The 19527-nt window shown below is 37.1% G+C and overlaps 1 protein-coding gene and 1 long non-coding RNA gene across 2 annotated transcripts in view; both read right to left on the reverse strand.

Annotated features, from left to right (window-relative positions):
* Nucleotides 1-19527, reverse strand: part of LOC126369559 (uncharacterized) — a 118813-nt gene that overhangs the window by 35283 nt on the left and 64003 nt on the right. The gene's annotated exons all lie outside the window — the stretch shown is intronic.
* On the reverse strand, nucleotides 4962-18655 carry LOC126369516 (aldehyde dehydrogenase 1A1-like). The gene is made up of 11 exons (XM_050013985.1): nucleotides 18500-18655; nucleotides 16906-17010; nucleotides 15978-16245; nucleotides 14716-14832; nucleotides 11392-11579; nucleotides 10818-10920; nucleotides 7719-7903; nucleotides 7189-7353; nucleotides 6421-6578; nucleotides 5568-5642; nucleotides 4962-5140 (listed from the first exon to the last, which is right to left on the reverse strand). Exons 1-11 carry the CDS (start codon nucleotides 18524-18526, stop codon nucleotides 5071-5073), a joined length of 1461 nt encoding a protein of 486 aa, XP_049869942.1. The 5' UTR covers nucleotides 18527-18655; the 3' UTR covers nucleotides 4962-5070.

Here is a 19527-nt window from a genome sequence, read left to right on the forward strand (position 1 = left end):
CATGTGTAGTCGAGGAAAGAAAGCTACAAGAAAAACCTCAGTACAGGTATAAAAAAACATAAAATATTGTTATACAATTTAGTAATTTGGCTGCCTAGTGTCAGTTCCCAGAGAGTAAATCCCATGCATGCATATCTTCTAAGTAATTACTAACCTCATAATAAACTTTTTACAATAAAACTATTCAAAGGTAATTGGTGAATTTCAATGGGAATATATACAAAGCCCTTCTAGTATCGTTCTATAAGGATATCTCACTGTTCCGTCTGTACTATGCCGTGAGTAAGGGCTGTTAAGTGTTCCGCATAATTTAATCACTGATCGTTGGCATTTCGCCTTGTGTTGTGACTGAATTTGGAACTGTTTTAACCCATCACGTTGGTTTAATACGAAGCACAGTGATGAAATGCGGGTATTTAGTTCATCATGTGATGGCTGGTACCTCCGACTACACTAAATTTTCTAGTTTAATTTAATGTACTTACCTACACGCAAAGTTTTGAATCACTTTAATATGAGAGTAATTTGGGTATCAGGATACCTATAAGTACTTGTATTTTTGCCACCAATTAGCGCATGTAACATCCACGTGCCTTGATGGCCCTTCTGTGAGTACACGTGACTTACATCGTCACGGGGTTGTGGTCATAGAATAAGGAATAATATTACGTATAGAACAGCAATTCTCTACTCCCCACCAGCGGCTGAGCTAGGTTTACCTCACTCCCCTTTGGTCTTACTTTAGTCTTCAATCGTATTAGTAGGAGAGCGGACAGTAGCAAACCCGACGTCATCCTAGTTTTTCAAAAAATATAGGGTTGTCTCACCTAATTCTGGAGCTTTTTGTGTGGGAGGCAGTTATTTGTGTCATTTTTGGTGAAATTTACGTCATCGGATACTCATATTACGGTCATCAAGAAGTGCAAAAAATCTGGGGGCGTTCCATAGTCGGCCAAATATAACGGTGGCGAAAAAAATTAAATGACAATAATTAGGTATATGTGTGTGCAGACGTGACACGTCTGTAAAAAAAATAAGTAATTATTTTTTATGAAGTGTCCGGGTTGTGCTAAGGTTGGTCTTTAAACCAGTGAATCTGAAATTATTTTAGAATTAATTTTTGGATCGTAACTATATTACTCCCTTCCGCGGAATTTTTAATGAAAGGCGAAAGATTTTTGCGTTTAGAAGAGAAACCAGAGTTGTATAATATAATTGAAATCATGTGGTAACCCGAACATGAAGAAACATCACATTAGAGCAATATTTTTTGCAGGTATGAGATTTAGCATATAGCTCCGTGAGGTGTGGGTAGGTAATTAGTTTATCTTGCGATTGATATACCTCTGACTACCCTGATTGGGCTATAGGCGTGAGCTTATGTTATGTTACGTTATATAACTAGGGCAGCGCTGGGTTTATTTTTGAGTTGAAAGATCCATGAACTATTGATTCCTATGATTCTTTTCTTGAAAAGATTTCGGCCTTTTTCCATCCCGGAAATATTATTAATTTGATACTGAATTGATTCGTTAAGTAAAATTAAAGGCGACCTGCTGTGAAATTGCCTCCTAAACAAAAATAATGGTAAGCAATTTTACAAGACAAAGTGCTTTCTTATGTTGCCAACCAATTAAGGTCAAAACTAAGGTTCTCAAGTCAGGGTTCTATTGTACCTTGGGGGCAAATTTTGTACATCATCCTTGATAAACTTGACTGCCAAATCGTTGCAAAGAGTTTTTATGGTTAGAGCTTAGAGAAAGGATAGTCTATTTCTGCCTCCAAGGGTTAGATAGTGACGTGAATGGCGTGTAAAATCTTTTATGTAAGTTAACAATAATTGGGTAGTTTCCTAGGTCAAAACTCGGTTAGAGGTTAGGCTCACGATCTGGAGGTCCGGGTTCGATTCCCGATGGGGACATTGTCGAAATCACTTTGTGAGACTGTCCTTTGTTTGGTAAGGACTTTTCAGGCTTGAATCACCTGATTGTCCGAAAATAGTAAGATGATTCCGTGCTTCGGAGGGCACGTTAAGCCGTTGGTCCCGGCTATTAGCCGTAAAAAACACCTCCACCAACCCGCAGTGGAGCAGCGTGGTGGAGTATGCTCCATACCCCCTCCGGTTGATTGAGGGGAGGCCTGTGCCCAGCAGTGGAACGTATATAGGTAGTTTATGATATGATCCTAGGTCAAAGAAAAAATATGAAATTCTAGTTACCCAATAAAGACAGATCTAAAACTGACGAAAAACATTTTCTTTTTTCCTATTATTATTATTATTTTATCCGACATTTAATCACGTTTTTCTATGACGTCACAGTGTGCTTTTCGTATAAATTCCATAGTAATTTCGTGTTTGGACGTTTGGTACGAGTAAAAGTAGACTAGTTGGAAACTAGCCTATTGTTATAAATGCCCAGGTTTAAGCAAAAAAGAAGTAGATAAAAATAATATAGTTATTTTTGACAGTGGGTGTACTTATTAACAATGAACGAAAATATTTTTGAGTACCTAATTACTGCTCTATGATATACCTAATCTACTCTAACCTAGCCTACAAGATCCCACTGCTTGGCAAAGGCCTCCCCCTCCTCCTTCCGCGAAAATGATATACCTACATAATTATATTATTTTGCACATGAATATTAAAATCTCTTTTAATAACATTATTTGCACTTGACTGAAAATTTATATAATATTCTATGGAAAAACTTTTTACAAAAACGAAAAAATAAATTTTAATACAATGCTCTTATTTTTTCGATATAATTTGCCAGTACATCACTGATTCAAAAGAAAATATTATTAAATAGTTTTTATATATATCGAACTATTACAGATTATGGTTTACGATGTTTATGGTTTACGATTTATTATGTGAATGTAGGTCATTTAGAAACCTACCACACATCTTATATTATATTAATGGATAACCTTATAATAAGGAGAATAGGTAAAATAAAAAAGCATCTTTTCAATTTTTTAGCCAACTTGGAATTCAAGGAACCAGTGACGCTAAACGTTGCGATTGCAACGTCTTGGGCCCTTTTCACGACTTTTCAGTAAGCTTTGCCGACCTGTTGATTCTATGGCTTTAGCCCCGGACAATAAAGATTTCTCTTAGAAGAAGATGAAATCTTTTAGTTCAATGAGGCACTTTTCAGGCTACGTTTCCCTATAACAATATAGATGGCGGTCTACAGATTTAACGTGATAATTACCTATTCTCTCATTGCTCGGGTTCATAATTATTCAGAAATATAATGTAATGGCAGAGGCATATATAAAAATTAATTGTTGCTTGATATTTGGATCAGATACGTAGGTATCGAATTATGTTTTTACCTATATTGCTTCTCTGTATTATCACAATAATAATAGGTGGAAGATGCATTGAGCCTGGGTGTGATAACAAGAGTCATCATTTATACACAAAAACAAAGATAAAAGATGGATACGTCTGTTATCCATGAAATTCGACACTTTAGGACGACACTTTAGGACTCTGTCGCACTAACATATTTTTTAAATTTTCAATTTGTCAAAAAAGTTAATGTGACATGGTACCAAAGTGTATACATATATTAATGCTCGTGCGTGACCGTACAGCGCCATATTTCTTTAGGGGAACGTAGCCTGGAAAGTCCCTTATTCGAGCAAAAGACGCGAGAAATGTCTAATCTTATTACCTACTTAAAATACCTGAAGTTGATAATATTATTTAAGTACTTGTATGGTCTGTTCACCGTTGATGTAGGTGTCACCAACCATACAAACACACTTGATTGATGATTAATTGATGGATTATGAATCTTGATAGAAACACTCACTGATTTCACGATATATTTATTGATATAACTCCAAAGTACATAATTCTTGATAAGAGCACGTATAAACGTAGACTGAGCGTATTTAGGTCGAAAAATATGATTAAGTACAATTTAATACAGTTTTAGGTAAACGCTGACGCGAGACATGTGCGATGTATCGAACAGTACTTATTGATTCTAATAATACAACACTGTTGTATAACAAATTGATGTTTATCCAAACTAAAGTTTATTTGAAAGGGCAAATTCCAATTTATAATCTGAGTGCGTATTCACAGCAAATCTTTTTTATTTTAGGTAGGTACATACAATAAAACGGGTATTAGTATCAGCTATGTATGGTGTTTGTGTGTTATTTTTTCTGCTAGTCATTCTCCAGCATTAATGAAAATCAGTCCGGTCAAGTGCGAGTTCGACTCGCGCACCGAGGATTCCTAAGGGTGATGTGACTTTGCCGTTGAAAACTATTGTCTCTATAAATCGATACAGGTCGTGATTAGTTTACCTACCACCCCGATACGGATAACACTATCGATTCAGTAGTATCAACTAATTCTTTAAAATACTTGTAATCCTGTCAGACGACGCCCTGACCCGAGGTTTGCTTCGCACCAACTGGGCATTCAGGCCTGTTGCGATAATTTTTCTACCGGATGAGAGCCCTCAGCGCTTTTTCCGGCTATTTAGTTAATGCCATATGCTATAAAATGGCAAATCTATAATAAATCAAGTACAAAAAATACTTAACCAACTGCAAATAAGTTTGTAATCGCAATAAACATTTTTTTTTGATGGAATAACAAAAAAGTAAAAATTTTCCCTTGTTCCTTTAGTTGTGCAGTAATACCTTCCATCTTGCCAAATCTCATGAGTAATATATAATATATAAATAGGTGAACTTTATACATCCACGCGTTCCCTTTTTTAGACGGACAGACGGGCAGACCACAAAGTGATCCTATAAAGGTTCAGTTTTCCTTTTGGTCGGAACCCTAAAAACAAAACTAAATAAGGATTGAATAAGCTAATATAACTGGACGGATTCCATCATCGTGTAAGTTATGCTATACCTACCCTCTCGGGGGTTTCTTTAGTTAATAAACTAAAGATATTTCAGAAATAATACAACAATTATTTAACAATAGGTTTATTATTAAGAAAACAATATAATACAGTAAGTACACTTAAAACTTATTTTAAATTCAGTCCTAAGTAATTCAATCTTTCTAATGACTGAAACTTAAATCTTCTTAGGAAGATTAATAGTAACGGTTTTTACTTCTAGGTACGCATCTAGGCAGTCACGACCACTGAAAAATAAAAAAAAATGTGTCATATATGTTTTAAAATACATAAAATAAAACATCGAAATACTCAAACAAAATTGTAATAATTTAATGAGTAGAAATTATGCGATAAGCACAGGTGGTAAGCCTGAAAGCTGACCAAAAAAATCTAAATGCCAAATAATTATTACATTTCGAGCAAAAAACTTGATAATTTATTTTGAAACTTGTTAAGAAAGATAACAGATTTGGCGCAAGCTTGAGCTAAGAATAATGGAACTTGTTTTTCAAAGTATTTTGATATTTAGGGCTTCGAATTACACGGCTTACATACTAATAACAACGGCAATAATACTTTGGAACCAGACGACGTTTTTTATGATAATATCTACTTAATTATTATTTATCGTCTTTTATAAGACAAGAATAAACAAAAAAAGGATATACTTACTATTCGCGACCAAGTCCGGAATCCTTGAAACCTCCAAATGGTGTTTGTGGCGCTAAAGTCATGTAGTCGTTAACCCTGAAAAAGGGTATACAATATTGATATTATCTAGATACATAGTAAGTACATTGTACCTAGGTACTCATGGGTATTCGTAATTGGGATATCGAAGATCAGAGACTAGGTACTTGTAAGTTCATGACTTGAGTATCACTTGTAACTGATATTCAGAATTTTACAGATAATGATGAACTTGGTTTTCGGATTATATTTCTTTTACATGGTTACAAACAATGTGTTTCAACAAAATTTATTGACACATTTGTCGTTTCAGCAAACTTTACTTTATGTTGTAAGTACTTCACTTTGTTTGTTGAAGTATAAATATACCGCGCACCACTCATATTGAAGTACCCCTCGACTTTACCTTATCCTCCCTTATCTGCTTTGTTTTTCTTAGTAGATCGTTTCCTATTCGGAATTTTGCAATTGTTCGCGCATAATGATATTATTATATCAAATGTTTGAAATCATAAGTTGCTTTAATTGTACTTTTGATTCGAGCCTCCTTAAAAGAGAAGTGAGGGCAATAATAATACGTACTCAGGACATTGCTACTCAGGGACAGTTTACTTGACCATTTCTTGACCACTTCTCAAAATTCAGATGGGATTATAATTTGTAAAACAACTGATACTTTCATAGACCGGATAGTCTTTGGCTAAGCAGTATTTTTATTTCATGTGATGGACTTTACCGATCCCAGTGTCAGGGTTACTGGTGAGCCGTCAAAGGTCTCTGATAGGTCTCATGCCTCTAAGCAGTCAGGTAAGTTATAAACAACATTATAGCTTACCAGACAGTGCCGGCTTCAACATATTTGCTGAACTGCAGGGCAGAGTTGATGTTGGTGGTGAAGATGCCAGCAGCGAGACCGTAGTTGGTGTTGTTGGCACGGTCGATCACTTCCTCAAGGGTGTCGAACTTTAGGATGCTTTGCACAGGGCCGAAGATCTGTTGGTATGATCAATTATTATACGCGTCTATTGGACAAGGGCGCAATGCGAAGCTGCTCGTTAATATGATTTTTATCATCCCCATAATTCAATAATTGAAGAAAATGCCTTTTTAAGTCAATGTTTGAATCTTGGGGTTGTTTGAGGAAAAAAGATATGCGATTTACAAGTCTTTGCGCTTTACGTATATCCATTGTTTACGATGACAATTTAATTAATCAGTTCAATTATTGCCTTTGTCTAACCAATTTCCATAAAATTTTCATGTGGAGTTCGTTTTCTTAAGTGCGGCTATAAGTCATTATTAATTTGACATAATCAGTTACAATAAAATGCAAATGGGGCGCAGGTGAGGGTGAATATTAATGAATAAGCCGCCGTTTCTGTAGAGTTCACCATATGATCTCGAGCAGCAGAAATTGGGTCACAAAGAAATAAGCAACCACGAAACCGTAACCGCGCATCGTCTGACCCCAAAAGAAAAAAAAATGTTAAGTGGTAGAACCTAATCGAATTTTCGTCCTTAAAACCAGTAACCCAATTTGTATTGTTATTATTATTGCGGTTAGTAAGCAGATTGTTGCAAAGGTCTGAAATCGAATTCTTACCTCATCTGTAGCAATGGACATGTTATCCTTGACATCAGCGAATACAGTCGGTTCGATGTAGTATCCCTTGTTGCCAATTCGCTTGCCACCCACAAGTAGCTTAGCACCTTCCGCCTTACCCTTCTCAATGTATCCCAAGGCTTTACTCATCGTAGGCTCATCAGTCTGTGAGAAAATAAATCGTTTATATTGGAAAATATGTTCTGTAGTTTCTTAAACTAATTCATCCACGGCCTTTTGGATGAAGTACTTAGTAGATATGCGCCTTGATACTTTGAAATCTTGGTCTGAAAGTTCTTTGAAAGAGTTAACCATTTTTACAAGCGACACTTCACTATTACAGAAGATTTCTGGGTGAGATCTAATGTTCTTAAACACACAGAGGCGGCTTGTTTGAGTTTGTAGTTGCGGCATGGTTTTATAATTATAAATTTCTCGCCTCCCGCTCTGCAAGATTTGGGGTACCGCTTCTGGCTTTAGTCTACATTGTACATATAGATATACAAAGAACATTTGTACGCCGTACATACCTGAGGACCTTGTTGAGTAGTGGGGTCGGTTGGGTCTCCAACCTTAATAGCCTTCGCAAATTCCGCAGCTCTTTTCACGAACTCGTCGTATATGCCTGACTGGACGTATAGTCTCGACGCAGCGATGCACACTTGTCCTGACATTGCGAAGACAGCACGCCCCGCGTATGGCACAGCCGCAGCCACTAAAAGATGATACATGAAGTTATCCAAAAACAAAAAAGTAAAGTCACTGATTAACTTTCAAATTCTAATTCAAATTCAAAATATTTATTTCGGAAACTAGTCCATATTTAGTTAGTAACAAAAAGCTACCATAAAAATAAACTACATGAGGCTGGTCCGAATCACCGAAGCCGCGGGCAGCTATGTGACTGTGTGCAATCGCACCCAGCGGTTCAGCAGCGGCGAGTCGTACCGGTCCACCAACGGTAACTTTACCAATACTGATATCATATGAATAATAAAAGAAAAATAATATATGTAAAAACCTAACTCATCAACGGATGTTTCCATACAATAAATGACTCTCTATTGCATACAAAAGAAACACATTACATAAACAGTTGCTTATAAACAATTATCTATCTGTTATCTTATCTATGGTGTATGTTTTATTGAAAACGGCTGTAAATAAAGCTTGATTAGAACGACAGACGACGCAGCAGTATCTAGAGTATTTTTATAGCTATATCTCTTGACTGTATAATATATTTCTGTTTTGCTATTATTTTTATTAAGGTAAGTACTTATATTTGATTAAACTACGATGTTTATAACAGATTTTATTAGCTTCATAAGAGGGGAGGTCAAAAAGTTCGCGGAATGGATGGGTTGGAGGGGGTTGGTTTGCTCGTACAGGTAGCCGCTAGTTGCAAACCTCATTAACAGTATATGTACCAAGTTTGAAGCAAATCGGGTCATTAACGTTTGAACTATCGACCAGCAAACAAGTGAATCGGGAAGAACTCAGCGAATATGGAGAAAATTGAACACCGCGCCGTCATTAAGTTCCTCACCAAGCAAGGAAAATCCGCTCAGACGATTTTTCAAGAGCTGTTAGCAGTTTACGCGGACTCTGCCCCTGGTAAAACCATGGTTTACAAGTGGCATAGTCTTTTCAAGCAAGGAAGAGAGTCGATTGAAGATGACCCCCGCTCCGGACGGCCCATTGAGGCCACCACACCGGAAATCATCGAAAAAGTAGAGAAACTTGTATTAGAAGATACCCGCTTGAAGAAGAAGCAGCTTGCAGCAATGGTCGGTGTATCCGAAACAAGTATTTTAAATATCCTACATCAACATCTTGGGATGACTAAGGTCAGCGCAAGATGGGTTCCAAGAATGCTCACGCCACTTCAAAAAAGCGAGCGTGTCGAGTGTTCTCGCCAGTTTTTAGAGCTCTGTGGAGAGAATAAGGAAGAAGTTATGGCCCGGATTGTTACTGGAGATGAAACCTGGGTTCACCACTATGAACCTGAGTCGAAGCAAGAGTCGATGCAGTGGCATAAAAAGGGCACACCTCCTCCAAAGAAGTTTAAGGTGTCACAATCGGCCGGAAAGATCATGGCCACTATTTTTTGGGATACAGAAGGTATTTTGCTGATTAATTATAAAGATCGTGGTGTGACTATAACGGGACATTACTACGCTTCTTAACTGGATAGATTGAAAGAGGCTATCAAGGAAAAAAGAAGAGGAAAGCTGTCAAGAGGTGTGCTCCTTTTGCACGACAACGCACCCGTCCACACGTGCCATGTTGCGACGGCTGCCATTCACCGATGCGGGTTCGAAAAATTAAACCACCCGCCTTACAGTCCAGACTTGGCCCCCAGCGATTATTATTTGTTCCCAAAAATGAAAAAGGAACTGCGTGGACGAAAATTTGGCGATGATGAAGAAGTCAAGTCTGCAATTTCGGCCTATTTTGACAGCAAAGAGAAATCTTTTTTTTATGATGGAATAAACAAATTATTTGATAGATGAAATAGATGATGAAGAAAATGTGTTAAGGTTAAGGGAGAATATATTGAAAAGGAAAAATAGTTTCGTGTTTAATTTCGACCCCCTTCCCCCTCATTCCGCGAACTTTTTGACCTCCCCTCGTAGTGTCAATAGTGTCCATTTTCTAATAAAGTTCCGAGATAAACATCCAGCATTAGTTATTGGATCGGTTGTTGTATTTGCCTTTAATATCGCGTTGAAATAGCATCGATAACATCGATATTGCTATGATTCAAAATAAACGGTAATCTCCGTCGGGGCCTGCGAAGTCACGGTTCACGATCATCATAAAACTATAACGGGAGCCTAAAAAGTTTGAAATAAGAAAACAGGTATTTTATTCTGAAATTCTTCCGTGTAGTGGTGTTTAGAAGATAGCTGTAGTCGTATGCCGTAGTAACCAAACTCTTAGGCCAGATTAGCTTATGACCACGGCTATCTTCTTAACATTAATACATCAAGTTTAGAGTAATACCTTACTAGTTTCATACTTTTTAGATCGTATTTTTTTCATAGTCGGGTTTATAAACTTATATTTTTATTTAAGTATATTATTTTGGGTTGTATTTATTAAGACAACGTGCTTCTGATACGTGTTTTATACAAGATTTGGATTTAAAACATATCTGGAACATGTCTGAGCAGTCATGTTATCAATTCAACGTAATTATCAACTAAATACAAAAAGACCCGCTAAATGTGCAAATTAAGCCTTTCGTTTGGTACTCAACATACTAACATTCGAAAAAAAAAAATATTTTCTTTTTAACCTCTAGAGGGCGCCACATTGAATATAGCGTGACGTCGCATAGCCTATAACCACCGGACAATCAAGACGCTTCTAGTGACACCTCAATTCTTTAATTCTGACAGGTGGATTAGAAGTTAGGTTGAAACAGACGTGCATTGCATACATACATAGCGATGAACCACATAACCCTCCTTTTTGTTTCGCTGCAGTCGGGTAAGAAAAATGTAGTTTCGCGGAACCCACTTTGGGAATCGCTGCCATAGGTACCTAATGGATATAGATACTTGTTCATAATGTTACAGGGAATATGGGTACTTAATACCTCAGTTGGTTAGATTACTTACAATCAGCATCGTTCATAATGACCAGAGGACTTTTGCCTCCCAGTTCGAGGGTGATCCTCTTCAGGTTCACCGCTCCGGCTGCTTGCTGGATTATCTTCCCTACCTGTATACAAAAATAGTATCATTATTATAAAAATATAAGTAAAAAAAAAAACTAAAACCCGACTACGGAAAAATCACAAGAGAATATTCCGAATTCTTCCGAATGGGATGTTTAGGAAATAGCCGTGGTCGTATGCCAAATCTCTAAGAGTGTGCTTACCACGGCAAAGTGGATACTTTGTCGACTTTTACAACAAGAAAAGCAGTTGAACTAACTCATTAGATCAGCACAGTTATCTTCAGGTTAGGTAAGCGGACCCTGTGGGAGTAGGGAGATGATGATGATGATGAAGATTAGCACAGTAGGTCCTACATATTATTATAAGAAACCTGTACATCGTAGAATTACCTAGACGAAATTATGAATATACATACATAAACTCACGCCTATTTCCCACCGGTGTAGCAAGCAGAGAGAGAAACAAGGAGTATGGAAAACTATGGACATTGAAATTGTGAACAAAAATTTTACCTCCATAGAGCCAGTGAAGGAGATCTTGGAGACTTTAGCGTGGTGTGTGAGGGAGGATCCAGCGCCGGGTCCAAACCCGGGGACGATGTTGACCACGCCGGCGGGCACGCCTGCCTCGGCCAGTAGCGCGCCAAGAGCCAACGCTGTCAGTGGTGTCTGCTCTGCTGGCTTAACCACCACTGTGCATCCTGGGATGGAAAATTACGAGTATTATTTCATCATTTCCCAAGCATTATCCCGTTTTTCACAGGTCTGCTTACAGCCAGAAGATTTAATCCGGTTTTTTATTTAAGCGACTGTTTGTCTACCTGATGGAAAGTTATTATTTGCCTACTAATAAAAAGCACATTTTGGTACCGATTTCCACGGTATAAGAAGACCAGGTATGCTCAAAACTAACAGCTAGCATTTCAAGGTAAACCAGCTGATTTGTCATAGGATTGAGCATACCTGGTCTTCTTATACCATGCCGATTTCAATGTGCGATCGGGCAATTGCCATTTTCTGAAAGTTGGGAAAATGGGAAAAGCGGGTCGGAACGCAGGATATTGTTTGCGGTTCCACGCAAAGTCCCGCGCTTAGTCCCGCTCTTCTCGAATACCGGGCTCTGCGTGCAGCAGTTTTTTTCCCGGATTTTTTTTTAAGTGGTATACTCTCTAACTCAAACACCGAAAGTTGAGTATGCCTATAGTAGTATCATCGAGAACACTTATTGGAGTCTCTTCTTCAATCGTACCTCATCAACTCCGGTGTCAGGGTAAAGATTGATGGATTGGGGGATTGGTTGTGAGATTATTTGGGGGTATTGGAGTAAAGATTCTATTTTAGTTCTATCCAACAAATTTTTGCTTCTAGACCGTCTTTACTAGCAACGGGAGATTATTCGGGATCCGGTTGCCGGTAACAAGTTGGATGCGTAACCAAGTGAGGTACCCTTTACATAGCTGCATACATTTTGTTGGTGGCACCGCCACCGTTGCGCCGGTGTCCTAGTGAGATAGGACCCAAATGGCTGTGGCAATAAAGCGGCGCCAGAACTCCTCTTCTACTTCCTAATGTTATAGGTACCTACGAGGTAGCTAAAAAATCCTGCAACTGTGCTTAGGTAAGTAGGTATCTACGTACATTATTTATGTAGTATCTTAACAGTAATCTATCCGTTTCGATCTATGTAGATAGAGGCTATGTGCCAATTTTAGATGTACCTTTATGTCTTTGTGAATGGTCTTTACCTGAACAAACACTCATCTTGTTTGCATGATAAGAGACTCGTGAAAATCGTGTTTTTGTATTTTCTAATAATAACAAAATGTATGTGCATAGGTTGTCGTATTTGACTTCTACCATGGAATAATATTACGTATAGAACGGTAACACTCCGCCCCCCACCAGCGGCTCAGCTAGGTTTACCTCACTCCCTTCGGTCTTATTTTAATCTTCTAGCATATGGGCGCCAGACGTCACACACACAGATGCGCGTGTACGACAACGTCAACGTGTAGTGTCGGTGTAAAGCTAAGTTTTTTGTGTGAAGTGTCCGAAGTGTGCTTCTATTCTGAGATATAATATAAGTACATGACATTATGATTTGTTTCCTGTGTACTGGCATTTTAGTAAAGAAGTTGTAATGACAGATAAGATATTTTTTATTTTTATAGCACTTACCCGGGCTTAGGGAACTCACAAAGAGAAAAAGAAAGAAAAAGAGAAAATAAAGAATTTCGCATGGACAGGAGGAGGACCCGGTGCTGTAATAATTACCACCCTCGTCTCGGCTTGACAAGAATGAGGCGCGGGTTCAAATCCCGTCCGGAGCAGATTTTTTTCGCTTTAAATGTTCCACCGATAGGATAAAGATAATTGACATAATATACCTAATGTTTAGTCGTAAGATACGGAAAACAGTAGTTGATAGACAGATCAGCGTAAACGGCGCAAAATTGGTGTCGCCTGTGCAAAAGAAATACTTCTTGTTCACTAAATGTTCAAAACTATTTCAAAAGTAATAGGTATATAGTACGCTTCAGTATATTAGCAATATCTGTGAGGATAAAAAACACGACAAGGAAAAACAATGATCTCTACTTTGTGTTTACCTAGAGATGATTGCATGACTAGACATTTTTCGAGATACCTTCTTACCTACTTATGTGTAAAAATGCGTCATTTCGAATACATTATGTACACGTAAATAGGTACGTATAATTGCATGCTTCCCAGTGCATTTATCAAGACCATAATGACACTAATGTACAAAAACACTAATTGTTGACTTGGGTATAGGCACCTAATATGTTTAGGTACCTACCTACCTCATTCGTCTATCACGGTCAAAGTCGAAAGTACAAAATCGTGATAACTGGTGACTTCCTATCTGATTATAGTATGATATTTTAGTGTGATAAGTAAATGATTTAGTACCCATGTTTAAAACATATAATTTAAAAAAAATAGTGTCATCATTTCCCTAGCATTATCCCGTTTTCACGGAGTCCGCTTACCTAACTGTCCGTTTTTTTACAGAAGCGACTGCCGCTGTAATATTGGTGTATGGGTTCAAATATGTTCGAAAGGTGGTCACCCGCAATAAAACGGTTCTTCGTTTATCTTAGATTCCAGCCATAAGTTGTGCTCTGACAACTTATTAACTTTTTATTTGATATCAAGCGCAATACCATGCGAAATATTTTTTTTTTACGTCCTCAGTTCTTGTCATATAAACTACCACATTAAATTTAGCGTGAAATCACATAGGTAGTCTATAACTACCGGACAATTAAGACACTTCTACTGACAACTCATTTGTCAAATTCTGACAAGGTGTTTAGAAGTTAGGTGGTAATAGACGTGCATACACACATAAAAACATACATAGTGGTGAAACACATAACCCTCCTTTTTATTTCGCCTCAATCGGCTAAAAACGTGGGCCATTTTAGGTAGGCATGTATCTATGAATTTGTATAACTATATATTCTGGTAGGATTTTCTATTAAAATACGATGAATGGAACGGGTCACTAAATATGAAATATGTATATAAGTAATATTAATATGTTACTACAACTATTTCCACGGTTCCGCTCAAGTAGGCTTAGGAAACTTTTGGAATGGGATTATTAAGATTACAATCTAAGTAAGTACTTTTATATTGTATTAGCTGTGGTACTCGCGACTATTAATGTTGGACGACAATATACAACGCGCTGATTAATATGGACGTCTTTGTCACCTCTGAAGGCATTAATAAAGTTATTATCGTACACACACTTGTCTACTACTCTTTATTTTCAACTTTTACTTTGTTTTACTTTGTTTGACTTACCGGCAGCTAAAGCAGGGATAGCTTTGCAGATGAACATCAACATAGGCGCGTTCCAGGGCAGGATCAGGCCGCATACTCCAACCGGCTGCTTCAGTGTGTAGGAGAAGACAGCACCGTCTGAAACGGAAAACTATATCTAAAGTGGTTCTTGAAGTATTTCATAAATTAAAAAGTCCCACTGTGGTTCCACGGTCGTCTCATGTAGGTCCCACAGTGGTAGGTAGGGCTTTCTGGGAGAAAGGTCTGTCTGAAATTGAAACGCGTATAAAAAAATGTTTTTTTTTAAACTCAAAAGAGACGACCTCATGAACCTTCCAAGAATAAAACAAGTCATTGCGTTATAATAATAAATAATGTTTATCCTGTTACACAACAGACAGGAAATTCCATATTCGTATGTCATACTCGTTGGTTTAAAATATAATTATTAAGTAATCCATTTTAAAAAAAGTATGCACGTGATAAAATAAACCAGGCGGAAATTCAAAGTGACAACGTAGTAGAGTGAAATATGCAAATCCGATGAACCGTAAAGTCCCAGTCTTTTATTTTGTTGGCATGACTTGTAGATTTGCCGCAAATCACATTAACTACTTGGCCGGATGAACATCTTGGCAGGAGGTTTAGAGAACTAGGATAATCTTATACAAACGTACCGGACAATTGGTATTGTTCTACTACTGACTGACAGTACTGTATTTTTTAATTGAGAAGATAGTGTAGAGAGCTTAATAGACAATTTATTCATACAATATATAATAGGCGCACGTGCTCATAAACATAAGCATGATTTCTCGAAAAATTGGCAGTATCGATGGTAAGTAGGACGGGAAAGTTCAGTACAATTAATTATGTTTACCGACCATTCCGATCCTGAGGTGGTTACACAAGTAAGTCAGAAAATAACTTGTAGGCTTAAAAAAGCCTACCGTCATTTTACAATGGGCATCATTGCGCTGTCGGTTACAAAAACCATAGGCGTCCACCATACAAAGACGACATTGACGTTATCGTACACACCCATCTGTGTATGATGTCTAACGCCCACACGATTGAAGACTAAACTAAGACCGATGGGGTTAATTTTCATCCAATTTTTTCAACTTTTATTATTGCGTGGCTTACAATATGTTATTAATAAAACAGGGTAAAATAAAATCAAAATGAGGAAAATGTCTTGAAAATTACTTGGACATATTGGAATAGAAAGAGGTCCGCGAACCGCCTCTGTATCTGGGCATAAAATCAAAATAATAAATTACCTGCAGGAATAGTGTTTCCTTGGAACTTGTCGGCCAGGCTGGCGAAGTATTTGGTAAAGTTGACAGCTGAGTGCGCCATCATCTTGGCCATAGTCAGAACCATGCCGTTGTTGTAAGACTCCAGCTGGGCGAGGTAATCCGCATCGCGAGCCAACAAGCCTGCAAACTTGTCGAGGGTGAGTCTCCTCTGTGACGCATCTAACTGTCTCCATTCCGAGTTACGGTGGAACGCGCGCTTCGCCGCGTCAACTGCTGCGTCTATGTCCGCCTGGTAACCAGATAATATATTTTTTTTATTCTTGTCAATTATTCAACTTTATTATCACAGTAGTGATTATTGTAAAAATGAATTTATTTGTTGAATACAATACGCTTTTAATCTCTTTGGTGAATATAATAGTATTTTATGCAACAGTTGTATAAGAAGGGTCAAAAAATGCGAGTGGCGTGAGTTGCGATGTGAGCTTTGGCGAACATCGCAATAAGAGACGCCACGAGCATTTTTTGACCTAGTTATACAACGTTGCATACAATACTTTTTCTACGACGACGTAATTTTAAACGAAACACAAAAAATTTCCAATTTATTTTCCAACGCGCGGGAAAATAGCGGCAAATGTATACTTTTTTTTTATAGTATATCTATGGCATCAAACAAAGTAAAGGTGCCAGTTTCCAGGTCAAAAAAAAAAAAAAAAAACAACAACAATGCTTTTTTGGCGACATTATAGTACAGTTACACTTTGTAAACAATGCTTTTATAGGCCATAGAGCGTACACTTTTTCAAAGAGTTTAATTATGTATGTACTTATATTAGACTTTTTGGTTATTTAAATGCCAGATTAAAGTAGAGGAGTAGAAAAAACAACAAATAGAATAACCATATAATAATCAAAATAAGTAGACAGACAAGCTCTTGTATCTTACCTTATCTCCTTCCGCAACCTTCGCAATGACGGAGCCATCATGGGGGTAGTAGGTGTCGAAGGTTTTGCCACTTTTCGCGTCAACCCATTGGTTATCGATGAAGATCTGGGTAGAAAAATTATGTAAATTATATAAGATGTTTCTATCTACTAGACTTGCTATATACGTACAGGGTGTTAGTGACATCGTAACGAAAACTTTGAAGACTGATTGAGACCAATGATTCCGAGTTGATATCAAGTGCCTTTCCGACAGGAAATTTCAGATGATTATCATGTGCTTAGTGATGGAAAATATCGTGATGACCCCCACAAACCTAAGAAATGTGTTTTGGAGGTATGTGGTCTAACACTTAATTGGGACAGTTTTCAGTTCAGGTTCGAAGGTCAAACAGGCAGTCGCTGCTATAAAAACCCGAACTGTCAAATCGTCAGGTAAAGTAAACGGACTTTGTGAAAACCAGGACAACCCTAGGGAGATGAAGACGAAGATGAACTGCAATACTGTAACCCGAATCAAAATAAAGAGAAGCAATGTAGGTAACAACATAATTCTATACATAATGTGATTCAAATATCAAGCAACAATTATTTTTATATATGCTTCTGCCATTGTATTGTATTTTATAATGTTATGTACCCGAGTAATGAGGAAATAGGTAATTATCACGTTAAAGCTGTACATCGCCATCTTTATTGATTTTGGTGAACGTAGCCTGGGACTTCCCTCATTAAGGGAATTACCAATTTTTCTTTTTATAACGTCGTATAAAGACCCAATAAGAATCGCGGGCAAAAGTTAATTTGATTTGTTGAGCCGCGTGCTAGATGACTTATTGGCATAGTGTAGGCATACTGGTTTTTTACTTATTATGGTGATGTTTTTACAACTGGTTCCAAAGTTTCGGGATGACCTTGATGTAAACGTTTTTTGTATTATTACTACAATGTTATATCCAACATAATAATATTATTAAGTAGTTATCTCGCGAAATAGGAAGAGTTTATGTTTATATCTATTTATTATTATGTAAATGTATCTCGCGTAGAACGCTAAGGATTAATATCGTAAAAGTATTCAAAATGATAATAAAATATATAAAAAAATATTTAAATTAAAAAAAAAATCATGTTTTGGGAGCCTACCTTCGTGTTAGTACACATAATTATGTTTATGTTGAATGACATAACATACGCAAACAAATCATATCTTGTTCCGCACTTTGATAAAGTTGAAAACAAAATATTTTATTTACAATTTCTGGTGCAATATGTAATTTAAATTATATTTCTCTTTGAATTAATTTAACATTTGTTCATTAGGTGTTTGGTGGTGTGAGCTGGGTAATAATACATTTTACCTCATTTTAAGTTTACTTAGTTATAAATGTGAATATATTGGGTATAATATACTTAATTGTGATTTTATTAACAATAAATTTCAATATTGAATATTACGTAATATAAAAAAAACCTTTAAAAATGTAATATCACCACTGCCACTTTAGTATCGATCGCCATCGACTCGCAAAGAAAAGACCACTGTCACTGTCACGTAATTTGAAAAAATAAAATAAAAAAATAAATATACATGCCTTGGTATATTTGATTTCTGGTGCCATTTTATTAGTTTATTGCTACGAATAAAATTTTCAACGCAACACTAAACCACTGTGCTCCGTCACTGTTGTGAATGATCCGTAGAGCACCGGGTGGTATATTTATATCTTCGTGGTCTCCTTATCTAGTCATAATGTACTATCTGTTGAACATAACTGTTAAAACTTCAACTGCTGAAGATAAGTACGATACCTACCGACTATGAATTAGCACTTCTGGACTTCTGACATAATCACACATTGAAGTTTTGTCGAGTCACTGTTAGTATGATCTTGCCGTTCTACACAGTCATTGTTTATAATAAAAAAATAAATAGTTATTTACGTAGATACCTAAATTACGCTACTTTCTTAGCTCACTTTGCTTTGAATTTATTTACGTTGAATTTTTGTAGTATAGACATGACATGTCTTATTATCAGCCTCCGTGATCTAGTGGTTAGAGCGTTAGGCTCACGATCTGGAGGTCCGGGTTCGATTCCCGATGGGGACATTTTCGAAATCACTTTGTGAGGCTGTCTTTTGTTTGGTAAGGACTTTTCAGGCTTGAATTACCTGATTGTCCGAAAAAGTAAGATGATTCCGTGCTTCAGAGGGCACGTTAAGCCCGGCTATTAGTCGTAAAAACACCTCCACCAACCCGCATTGGAGTAGCATGGTGGAGTATGCTCCATACCCCCTCCCGTTGAATGAGGGGAGGCCTGTGCCCAGCAGTGGGACGTATAGAGGCTGTTGATGATGATGATGAAACATGACATGCACCTACGCGTTCATACGTTACCTATAAATATTATATGCGAATTATCTAGATACCTCGTGAAGTAATTCATTAATGTCTTATTATTATGTTAGATAACTAAATTCAAATTGTGTTGAAAGACCGATAAAGTCCAAACATTTAATTTCAAACAAACAAGTCATTTCCCAAAGTCTAGCAGAATATAATGGCATAATTGTTTAAAGTAAACTTTATAGAGTAATGTTCCTGATTCCCTGGGGGGTTA

This window comes from Pectinophora gossypiella, chromosome 9 (genome assembly GCF_024362695.1).
Source record: "Pectinophora gossypiella chromosome 9, ilPecGoss1.1, whole genome shotgun sequence".
NCBI lineage: Eukaryota > Metazoa > Arthropoda > Insecta > Lepidoptera > Gelechiidae > Pectinophora > Pectinophora gossypiella.